Below are 11,916 nucleotides of genomic sequence, written 5' to 3'. Positions count from 1 at the left end.
AAGGCCGAGAGATCTTCGTCTTCGCTCAGGGGGTGAGAAAACGGCAGATGCTCTGACAGGGCTTGCCATGCGTGGAGACCGAGGAGCGCCTGGTGCATTTGGAGGGAAACCTGCGCAGGTTCGGGGCTTTGTGTTTTGTAGGGAATTAACAGGTGAGAAGCAGCTGTTCCCCAAAAGCTGCTACCCACGAGTGGGCTCCCACAGCAGCACAGGGAGGCAGAGGACGGCCGTGCCGAGGTGCACGGCAGGCGCTGAGCCCCTTCCCTGCCACCTCCCCTTGCGGGCAGCACGGGCCTGGCCCAACAGCCCGGGGGACCGGCCAGGAGCAGGGCTGGGGCTGCTCCTGAATGCCTGTGGTGTGCCCTCGTGTTTGACCTCGAACAGCATGGCTCCACAGGCTGCGGGGCCTTAGGGCTGCAGGAGAACCAAGGCACGAAAGGGTCACATTTAACCTCGAACAGCATGGCTCCACAGCCTGTGGGGCCTTAGGGCTGCAGGAGAGCCAAGGCACAAAAGGGTCACGTTTAACCTCAAACAGCATGGCTCCGCAGCCTGTGGAGCCTTAGGGCTGCAGGAGAGCCAAGGCACGAAAGGGTCACATTTAACCTCGAACAGCATGGCTCCGCAGCCTGTGGAGCCTTAGGGCTGCAGGAGAGCCAAGGCACGAAAGGGTCACGTTTAACCTCAAACAGCATGGCTCCACAGCCTGTGGAGCCTTAGGGCTGCAGGAGAGCCAAGGCACGAAAGGGAGGCGAGGCCAGGCTGACCCGAGCGGGCCGGGAGCGCAGTGTGGACGGACATGCAGGAGTGGCCCTGTGTGCCCAGGAGGGGAAGAACACCGAGCCCACAGCCGGGTGTGTGTGCAGGGAGCCTGCAGGGCCTTGAGCTGTGTCCCTGTGTGTGCAGGGAACCCTGATCTGTGTCCCTGTGTGTAAAAGGAACCTGCAGAGCCCTGATCCGTGTCCCTGTGTGTGCAGGGAGCCCTGATCCGTGTCCCTGTGTGTGAAAGGAGCCTGCAGAGCCCTGATCCATGTCCCTGTGTGTGCAGGGAACCCTGATCCGTGTCCCTGTATGTGCAGGGAGCCCTGATCTGGTCCCTGTGTGTGCAGGGAGCCCTGATCCATGTCCCTGTGTGTAAAAGGAACCTGCAGACCCCTGATCCATGTCCCTGCATGTGCAGGGAACCCTGATCCGTGTCCCTGTGTGTGCAGGGAGCCCTGATCCGTGTCCCTGTGTGTGCAGGGAACCTGCAGACCCCTGATCCGTGTCCCTGTGTGTGTGCAGGGAGCCCTGATCCATGTCCCTGTGTGTGAAAGGAACCTGCAGAGCCCTGATCCATGTCCCTGTGTGTGCAGGGAACCCTGATCCGTGTCCCTGTGTGTGCAGAGAACCCTGATCCATGTCCCTGTGTGTGCATGGAGCCCTGATCCGTGTCCCTGTGTGTGCAGGGAGCCCTGATCCATGTCCCTGTGTGTGAAAGGAACCTGCAGACCCCTGATCCATGTCCCTGCATGTGCAGGGAACCCGCAGAGCCCTGATCCGTGTCCATGTATGTGCAAGGAGCCAGCAGGGTCCTGATCCGTGTTCCTGTGTGTGCAGGGAGCCTGCAGGGCCCTGCCCAGGCCGGGGCACTGCCCGGGCTCAGCCCGGTACCATGACATGCATGGCGTTCCATGACTGGGAGCTGCTGCAGATCTGTCTATTGCAAAAAGAAGGACAAGAAATGAGTGCAGGAAGCCAGGCGACAGAGAAACCACCAGACACGCTCCTGATGGAGGTACAAGTTCTGGATAAGGTGGAATTAGAGATATGTTGTTCCCTGGTAGCTTCTACTATCACACTGATTTGTTCTGGTTTAAGCATTAATATTATTTTTTGTGATTAAGTATCCAGTCCCCTGTACATATTTTTAGAATTTAATCTCATTTTTAAAAGGACAAACTAGAAGTTTAGACTTTCTAATTTCAGAGAATATTCTAAATTGGAAGACCCAGATTATCAAGAAGATACTGAGATGATATTTAACTGTTGAAATTCAGACAAGTTTTTAATTTAATTCGTCATATTGGCACTATTTGTTTGATAGCCTCCGTCTCTTAAGTGGCATTACAGGATTTCCCTTTTTCTCCTTAATTCAATTAAGTTCAATCCTTCAGTCATTGTTAAAGCTGGTTATGTAATACAGTCCAATTTGAAATTAATTTTATTAAAAAGGACATGCAACACTTCTCTTTTGTTCTGTGCTAGCTATTATATTGGTTTTACAATTAAATGCTACATTTTTTTCTTATAAAATTCATGCATCACTAGATAATTTCTGAGGTAGGTCATATTGCCATATTTGAGTCAAGCTAATGCAAGAAGTATCACAACCTGGTTAATTGCTATATGACAAAGAAGGCATTACAATTAGCCTGCAGAAGTCCTAAATTTGTTAAAAACTGGGGTATACACCTCATTTTCTTTTAAGTACTGAAATGAAATTTAAAATCTTTTCAAATATAAAGATATGTGTTTCTGTGTTCTTAGTGCTGCAGTCTTAAAATGATTCTCTGAAATTTTATATAAAATTTTGAAGAGGGAGAGCATAATTTTAGTAATTATTCTTACTTAATTGTAACTTGCCAGTTAGGCTGCTGTATGCTAAATGCAAATTTTGTCCATCACATGTAAGACTGAAAATCAGAACGAATTGGTGGCTTGCATTTTGTTGACTGCTCAGTTGATTTGCCGCTAGCAATTGCCTTTAATTGAGAAAGTTGTAAAACATATTCCTTTTTAAAATAGATTGACAGAGATAATGATGCCATTGCATTTGAAAATAACATCCAGCAACTGAGCCCATCTGAAGAGGGGGAAGGAAAGGAATTTTTTTCCACTGTTGAGGAAACAGAGAGTCAGAGCTGCAAAGGGGGTGATGATTTGTCAGACTTATTCAATGAAAGTGAAGAGCAGGAATATCCAACTGCATCAGAACAAACAGTTGTAATAAATCTCAGGAATCTAAAATTTGAGGCTTGTGCTCCAAATCAGGAAAAAGGTAAAAAGTTAATAATCTTTGTAGTTAAGTTTTAGATAAGCCATGTTAAATAAGATATTGAACTGAGGTTGAAGTTTTGCATTAAATACTCACAGTGGTAATTGTTTAGATTAGGTTAAGTCTTAACATTCTGTGGAAAATTGAAGAAGATACCTTCATCCCTAAGTGCTCAAAGATCTTGTTCAGGCTGATGTCATCTGCCCTGTGTTCAGGAGAGACATTTTGGATGGCATTTAGAAATTAATGGTCTTTTGAACAGCGTGCGGTATTTGAAACCTCCAGGGAGATTTCAAAGTTAATATTGTATAAATGCCTTTGAATAAACCTAGTAATTTATTTAGTGTCTTGATCCACTCATTCAGCTTCAAAATGTGCTTGTTTGAGGGTTTATGGTTGAGCTTAGAGTGATTCCACATTGCTAGCAGAGGGTGGTGGGCACTTACCAATCAATCAATACCTGTCAGCAAAGCCTTTCCCAGAGCCTAAATAAGAGTAACAGAAAATGGCTGATTTAAGATGTTAGAAATCTGAAAGTATGTTACAGAAGTTAAGGACTGACTCAGAAGAGAACAGATAAGCATCTGTTTCCCTAGAAACTGTGTGTGTACTGTAAAAATTGGATGACATCAATGATGTTGAGTCTGTAAATGTGTGTGTTGTATCTGGAAGTTAAGGTATCTTGGCTGGGGTTCTCTATGGATACTGTACAAATTGCTAATGTCCCCTGTTTCAGTTACAGCTTTTAGAGGAAGAACATTTGAGCAGTTTTAACAAAGCTAACAATGTTCCTTTGTGTGGGCATGAATCCGTAATGAGTAAATGACAATAAAGTGGTTTTGTTTGCTTTTACTGAAGTGAAGTGTTATCTGCACATCTCTGTGTGGTATAAAGCATTGTATAAAATGCATTTTGGTCTCAGCATGAAAATCATTACAGAGAGCACACTTGGGAGCTGAGACAACTGTTCTGGAAAGACTCTTCAAATATGACGTATTTGCCATTTCACAGTTTCAAATCTTCTTCATAACTGGAAGTGTTGCACGTTTAATCTTAACTTGTTAGTCTCGAAAGAAATTCATTACTCTTGTGCCCCGAACTTTATCCTATGATTTCTCCAAAGAACTGATTTTTTCCTTTCAAATTCAACCCGTAATCTTAAAGAGGCTTTCCCATCACGATTTTTTTATATGCACTTTATAGATTCAGGAGCACCAGAAAGCTGGGAATAGCTTAACCTGCCATTTCCAAATCTTTGCATAAACTTACTTAGTGCTAATTATACAGTTGTTATCAAGAAATTTGTTGCACAGGTTGTAAGTCTTAAAGATGGTACTGAGAGAGGAAATCTCATCCTGTCATGGTGGTGAGGGCAAGGGTAGGAGTTAGTTTTCCTGGGATTAGATTCTAAACTGTATCACTAACAATTAATACAATTTTGGGGGCAAATCACTTAAGTCTTAATGAATCCTTTGATGCAGAATTTTGAAATAGTTTTACCCAGGCTAAAGGGACTCTTTGGAAATCATTACCATTTTTTGAAAAAGTAAAGTCATTGTTTTGTGGCACGTACAGTGTAAATGTATCTTTGTTTCAACTGTTTTTTCTGCACATTTTCTGCACATACCTCAGCCAAGCTATCAAGGTGTCATTTGAGAACCCATTCGGATGAGAAACGTCACGTGTGTCACCTCTGCCCGAAGGCCTTCCAAAGAGCAGCTCTGCTGCATAACCATGTGAATGCACATACAGGTACCTGAGGCTTGAAAATACTTTGTGCTACTTACTGTCTTCAAAACTGAATTAGGAGGCAAGTGGCTTTGCCTTAGAGCTGTGTTCTTTGATCATTTTATGCTCAGAATTTCCTCTGATTTTCTGTGGTGTTCCACACTGAAAAGACATGGTCTGTAGTTAGGAACTCTGTGTGTGTATTTGTTTATTTTGTTAAGTACCATTCTTACAATTCTTGTCAGCTGTGCTTCAGTACTACATGCAGAATAGAATTTTCTGTGATGTTTTCATTTGCTATATAAACATATGAAGCAAAGTGATAAATTGTGTTTATAATAAATTTACTGTGTACATATATATGGAAGAAATTCTTTACTGGGAGGGTGGTGAGGCACTGGCACAAGTTGCCCAGAGAATCTGTGGTTGCCCCATTCTTGGAAGAGTCCAGGGCCATGCTGGCCAGGGCTTGAAGCAACCTGGCATAGAGGAAGGTGTACCTGCCCATGGCAGGGGGTGGAAAAAAATGAGCTTTAAGGCCCCTTCCAACCCAAATCATTCTATGATTTTTTGTATGTAAAAAATCAGAATATCAGAAAATGTTCTATTAAAAAATTCTGCATGTTGATGTAAGGCAGGCAAATCACATTGCTGTAGTGTTGAATAAAAGTCTCATGTGTATTGTTGCAGGGAACAAGCCCCATAAATGCAGTGAGTGTGACGCAGCCTTTGTGACCCGAGGGGAGCTTTCAAGACACAGGAGGTACAAACACACTTTGGAGAAGCCTTTCAAGTGCACAATATGTGAATACTCTAGTGTAGAAGTAAGTACAGCCTTACTGAAACTTTTGGGAGGGTGTGAAGGTTTTCATGTGCCAAGATTTTGATGTACATACAATTTTTTGCCCAGATTTTTAACCATGAGAAGTCCAGGCTCTGCTGATGGCCTTGGACACCCTGATGGATTGTGTTTATCTGTTATGGTGCTGCAGCATTACTGCTAGGTGGCTGATGGCTACAACTGTGTGGTGCCATGCATTTATTTCATTACATTACATTTAATTTAATTTAATTTAATTTAATTTCATTACATTATATTACATTGCATTACATTTAATTTGTGTGCACATCTTTTCAACCCCATCATCCTACAAAAAAGGAACAAGTAACCTGAATTCCTGGAACCCTTACTTTGTCCATGTAGTATTTGCAAATGTTCCAAATTAATATTCATACAATTATTTAAGGGTTTTTTTAACTAGTTGCATTAGAAGAGATTTTTCCTCTTTTGTTATTCTAAAATTGCTGCTGGACAATGTGTTTGTGTGATTTTGGTCCCACAAAAGCAATTTTGGTCCCCATTTACACTAAGTTCCATGTCCTGTAGGACAATACTAGCTAATGCCTAAAAAGAAGTTCATGAATTGTGTTTATATACTTGATGATGTATGGGTTTTTCCAGGGCTAGAATTTTCTTCATCAAGAATAAAATATCTTAGAGCCTGCTTAAGGGTGCACTTGGAAATTGCAATTGAATTGGGTGCACAGGCTTTCATAAATTCACCTGTGATTGAATCACTGTCACAGTTTAGTGGGTGTTCAGTATCTGAATTTGTGCTGTGTCCAGATCTAAAGCTGTAAGCAATCCTGAACTTTATTCCATGCACCTTATCTTAATAATTAGATTTTTGATAGCTTGCATCTTTAAAAAGCCTGACAGCTGATAGTAAATTACCTTATTCTTTCCCTTGTTTCAATAAGGAGCTATTCAGCATTCACTGCTCTTACAGAACTCACAGTTCTGTAAGTTTTACCTGAATGAAGACAGCTGAAAGAGCTCTCCAGTGCTGCCATGCAAATTACTTGACTTTTTTGTATCAAAGGTTGGCAGTCATATTTAATTTTATATAAGTGAATAGTAGTGTAGATTTAAAGGAATCTAGCAGTGAATTCATTAATTGCGTCCATAAATGGAGGAACTGAACACTTGATAACTCCTAATCACATACCTACAATATTTATGTAGAATGTATCTGAAAAACAGCATTAAAAAAGTAGAATTGAATTAAACTTTGTAACTAAGGTACTTCATTGGTACTTGAAGGTGAATAGACTCTGAATAATGAGTTTGGTCTTCCATTTCTTTTCCTGAGTATTTTCAAATAATTTTATGTTTGGTATATCCAAGTAGCCTGACAGTAGTAGGCATCCTCTTTTTAAAATTTTATCTTTTTTGTTTCTATTATAAAATTTCCTGTTTTGCTAATGTGGACACTAAATATGAAAGTAAGATAATATGGGAAAAGAGTGCAGAAGTGTCCTAAAACCACAACAGGCTGATAGTGCAGGGAAAAACACGGACGTGAGAGTGCTAATTCTGGGATTCATGCAATGTTTTCAATTGCAGTAGGCACAGTATGTAAAATTGCTTACCTTTTAATGAAATATATGGCTAATGTAGATGTTACTTTAGAAAATCTCTCATTCTTGTCTGAGGCCAGCAAGATGAGGCGCCACGTTCGCTCGCACACGGGAGAGCGGCCCTACCCCTGTCACCTGTGCAGCTATGCCAGCAAAGATGCCTACAAGCTGAAAAGGCACATGTTAACTCACACAGGTAGGATTCTGGGCTAATGATCAGGTCCAGGGCCTCAGCTCCTTAATATTCATAGGGTTAGAGCAATCTCATTTCAGCCTCAAAATTAGCCCTTTTTTAATTGGTGATTTGGAGTAAAAACGTGTTCTCTTTCAGTGTTCTAGATTTGGCTGTTGGAATCACATGAGTTAGTCTTGATGTTCCTCCTAAATTTCTTTTACATTAGAAAAAGATTTCATTTTCTTTGGGTCAAGTTGTCACTTAATTCTCAATTAGTTGATTTTACATGGAGAGGTATCTATGAGAGATTTTAAAATATATGTTCAGAACATGGATATTGTTGTGACTCCAGATTGCCAGCAACTGATCTGGTCAACAAAGAATTAAATTGCTTTAATGTTGAAAGCAGTGTGTTCTTGTCATAACTCTGTAACAAGGAAGTCATCTCAGAGGCAGTGGGTATCAATCCTGTACTTCAGGGTTTTATTTGGCTTAATTATGATATGTAATTTGTGCTCTCATTAATATTTTAGGTTAAATCAGAGTGTGACAGCATGGTTTGAATCAAATTTTCCAAATATCCCCACTTGTCATGCATTGGTTCATATCTTGAGACAGTTTGCTGCAATTAAACGGAATTATTTTTTATGAGAATCAACCACAAGAGTCCAACTGGAAGAATTCAAGAGTGTTACCCACTCCTGGCAGGGACTTCTTTCACAGAACCAGTCTGGAGTTGGTTCAAAGCTGTACCAGTTTCCAATTTTTAATGCTAGTCACATCTGATGTGACTTTTTGGGGAAAAATGCAGGAAAATAACTTCCTAATTTCTGTTACCACCAATATCAATGGCTGATGGTGTGTCACTCTTATCATGATATTTTACTGCTGTTGACTTTCTTTCCTTGCAAATTTGAAGATAATTCTGCATTTGTGTACATGAAGTGTTCAAGGAAGAATAGATGATAATTTAAAATAATCCCTGATTCCTAGTTTAGAATTACATGGATGGCTTTATGCTTCAGCAGTTTGACTTGTGGACTCAGAAAGCCAAGATTTTGTATTGCAATCAGTTATGTAAAATTCTGGAGACTTGTTTGGCCTTTTGTGCACCATCAACCAATATTAACTTTTGGTTGATCTGGAGACTGTTGCTGTTAGAACATGGATGTTGAACCCCGTATGAATTTGAATTTATGTCAAATAAGTAGAATTTCTAAGCATATGTTGTTTTAATTTCTTTTTAATAGGTGAAAAACGCTATGAATGTTACATTTGCCAAGCCAGATTCACTCAAAGTGGTACAATGAAAATCCATGTGTTACAGAAGCATGGAGAAAATGTGCCAAAACACCAATGTCCACATTGTAGTACTTTACTTTCCCGAAAAAGTGATTTGGGTGAGTTTAAAGGAAAACACTGAAAACAAAATGTAAAGATAAGTAGTAGTGAAATCTATAATTTTCAGAAAATTTCACCAAATATGTTGTAGCTGACTTCATATTATCACAGAATACATTTCAAGTAAAATGCATTTGTAGTTTTACAGGTAAATTCCTCCTGCAAGGAGATGTGGTGACACCTTGTGGTTGATGTTTTAATTTGTTTAAAATGCAAACTAGCAAACATTTAGCTTTTTCTTTTTTATTATTTGCTTGATACCTGTGGCACTGTGACCTTCTCTTTTATCAGAAGTGTTGGTGGCAGTAGAGCTGATCAGTAACAAAAAAAACCTATATAGAATTTTAAGTTTCCAGAAATACATGAAAATTCTTTGTTAAAACTGGATATTTTTTTTTAAGTATTTGATTTGTTAAGCGCTTTCCACTGAAGCCAGTAAGATTCAGGCTTATAACTGCTTGATTTCTTTGGGAAGATACAGCATCTTGCTGCAGCTTTTGTTTAATCTTAAACTAATTTTTCTATTTTAGACAACTAAAATCAGACACTGCAGAGGGCATGGAAGGTTATTTTTTGCTTTCCTCTGCAAGATCTACATTACTCAGGGCTAAACACTATTGTAAATGCAGGCAAACCCAGTGGGAAGAAATGACGATGTCTGACTCAATTCAGAAGGCTCAATGATTTCTGTATTATAACTATAAAATATATTAATATACTACATAAAAGGAAGATACTAAACTACATACTACTTTCTCTGACTCTAACTCTCCCACGACTCGTGACCCTCTCTGAGAGCCCAGCCCAAGGTGGGTTGGGTTGGATTGGCCATCAGGCTCAAACAATCCTCACCAGAATCCAACCAAGCTGTCACCCCAGGGAAACAATTCTCCAAACACATTCCACATAGGAAAAAACAAGGAGCAGAAATAGAATTTTTTTTCTCTTTCATTTCTCTCTGTGCACCTCTATGAAAAATCCTGAGAGTGTGAGAAATGTGCTGCCACAACACACAGCCCGACTCTTGTTCAAAACTCCGAAAATAAAAACCTTGCCATTAAAATGAGTTGTTTTGAATAACTGTCCAGGTGTCCACCTGAGGAATCTGCATTCCTACATGGAAGAGGCAGTGAAGTGCAGGGACTGTGGGGCAGCTTTCCACGAGCGCTACGCTTTCCTTCAGCACAGGAAGAGTCACAGGAGTGAGGAAAGATTCAGGTGTGCTCAGTGCAGCTGCACGTGTAACCAGGTATTTCAGTTCCTGGGAGAACACTGCTCGCTCTGGTGGTGATGTTGTGAGACACAGTTGGCTTTGGGGTTATATTTATATTAAGAAAATAAAAATTTTTGTGACTGTAGTCCAACTAAAATAGCGCAGATGTGCTTATTTCCAGGGTAAATCTTTCACAAATGGAAATTTATACTCTGGAAAGATGAGTCTATCTTCTTGATAAATCTTTTGTACATGGACTGCTTGGAAGTGTGAAGTAAGAGCAGTCACTTTCAGGGATGTTGTGATAAAGAACAAAATGTGGCATTTGAGCCTGAAATGTGATTTTCAGTAGTGATGCAGAATAAATTCAGTCTGAAGTGAAAAATTTATTTTAAAGAGTACTTTCAGGATAAATAGGACCTGTTCAGCAAGGAAAGTAAGAAATTATTGCTCGCTCCAAAACCATATGAAATGAGAAAATATTCTCTTTTTGGGTTACCCGTGCACACTTAAAAGTAAATGTGACCCTTTTTCTACGTACAGATTTTACATGTGAGACTTTATTGCTTATCCAGGAACCAGAAGATGATAAATTTTATTTTATACCCACCAAATGGCATTGTTCTTTTAAAGCAGAATTTTAATATATATTCTGGAAAATCTTCAGGAGTTTTATGGAAGTTGTTAACTAAGTCAGTCTTCCACTAAGTGTTCCAGAATTTGTCTGTCAGAGCCATATTTGCTTTGTGTCTGTTAAATTGCTTACATAGATTAATATTTGATTGATATATTTGTTCTTCATTATGCTAACAGAGTAATATGTGTAAGCGTGCTGAAAATTGTGGATTGGTGAGGGCAAAAACTGCTACACCCAGAAAAGGAAGCAAAGGCAAAAATAAAATCCCTGAGAACCCGAAGCATGCTAAACCAGAAGGTAATCAGTGACTAAGTTAGAATTTAATCATGTAAATTAGAATCAAGACTAAAAGGCTAAGGCATTGAATCTTCCCTGCTGCTTAATTGCTGTTTCAGAGTGAAGCTAATAATGGAAGAATACTTGTGAATAGGCTTTACTGTGTGTCAGAAATTCTTGTCATGTGAGTTGGGTCTCTGCACAGGTACCAACCTGGGCTATTCCCTGCTCGAGTTCCTAAATCCCTTTTTTAGCAATGCTTTCAGATTATTTTTGTGGAGTGAGAGACAAGAATGGAGATACACCTTAGGCCTAGGTGTCCCTAAACCTCACACTTTGTATTAGATTGTATCTGCACTGAGAAAATTTGATGTGGTGAGAGGAAAAAATGTTGGAGCTTTTCTGAATCTAATGAATATATATCAGCAGCTGAGTTTACATTAGCATTGACACTTCTGTTTTCACTGGTGAGGCTGTAATGGTATGGTTAGACAGAAGTGTTACAGCTGCAGTGTTTATGTTCTTGCAGTAATTAGATTTTGCTGCTTATTAATGTTTTCCTACATGCAAACAATTTCTTTTTGGTATCTTGTAAATACCTTCATCTGAAAGCTTGATTTTCTAGAGCTGTGCTTATGTATCTTCAGATGTTGTTCATTCAAATATTCAATTATTAATTGACTCACACAAAACCTAGAAATTTCTGTGTTGTTCCAAAACTTTTTTTGCAAGTATTTATACATCACTGTCCATTTCTTGCACAACTTGAAGAGGCCTGTGGGATCCTCAGTGTGGCTTTGCAGATGATGACTTTTGAGACTGGGGGCTGTCAGTGATTTGCTGTTGCTAATAATTAAAAAAGAAAAAGGATGCATATGATAATTAAATTTCCAGTAGAAAAATGCTTAGTTTTCCTCTGATGAGAATACCAAACTCAGTAACATGGCTTGTAATGTAATATTCAACAGAAGATATATTAATTTCCCCAAGTAAAGTTCAAGATAAAAGATGTGCTGTAGTTGCATATT

The 11,916-nt window shown here is 39.8% G+C and overlaps 1 protein-coding gene across 1 annotated transcript; it reads left to right on the top strand.

Annotated features, from left to right (window-relative positions):
* Window positions 1-1,654: 1,654 nt before the first annotated feature.
* On the top strand, window positions 1,655-11,012 carry CTCFL (CCCTC-binding factor like). The gene is made up of 9 exons (XM_077787069.1): window positions 1,655-1,783; window positions 2,833-3,053; window positions 4,629-4,789; window positions 5,456-5,589; window positions 7,262-7,382; window positions 8,612-8,761; window positions 9,851-10,011; window positions 10,789-10,909; window positions 11,008-11,012. Exons 1-9 carry the CDS (start codon window positions 1,655-1,657, stop codon window positions 11,010-11,012), a joined length of 1,203 nt encoding a protein of 400 aa, XP_077643195.1.
* Window positions 11,013-11,916: the final 904 nt, after the last annotated feature.

This window comes from Lonchura striata, chromosome 17, assembly GCF_046129695.1.
Source record: "Lonchura striata isolate bLonStr1 chromosome 17, bLonStr1.mat, whole genome shotgun sequence".
In the NCBI taxonomy this organism is placed as follows: domain Eukaryota; kingdom Metazoa; phylum Chordata; class Aves; order Passeriformes; family Estrildidae; genus Lonchura; species Lonchura striata.
Note: the sequence above shows the minus strand (reverse complement) of the source record. Positions and strands in the feature narration are given on the sequence as shown.

Coding starts and splice junctions, on each gene's coding strand:
- CTCFL (XM_077787069.1), top strand. CDS start 1,655: ATGACATGCATGGCGTTCCATGACTGGGAGCTGCTGCAGATCTGTCTA. Junction 3,054..4,628: donor GAAAAAGGTAAAAAGTTAAT/AATCTTTGTAGT, acceptor AATGTATCTTTG/TTTCAACTGTTTTTTCTGCA. Junction 8,762..9,850: donor TTCCCGAAAAAGTGATTTGG/GTGAGTTTAAAG, acceptor ATAACTGTCCAG/GTGTCCACCTGAGGAATCTG.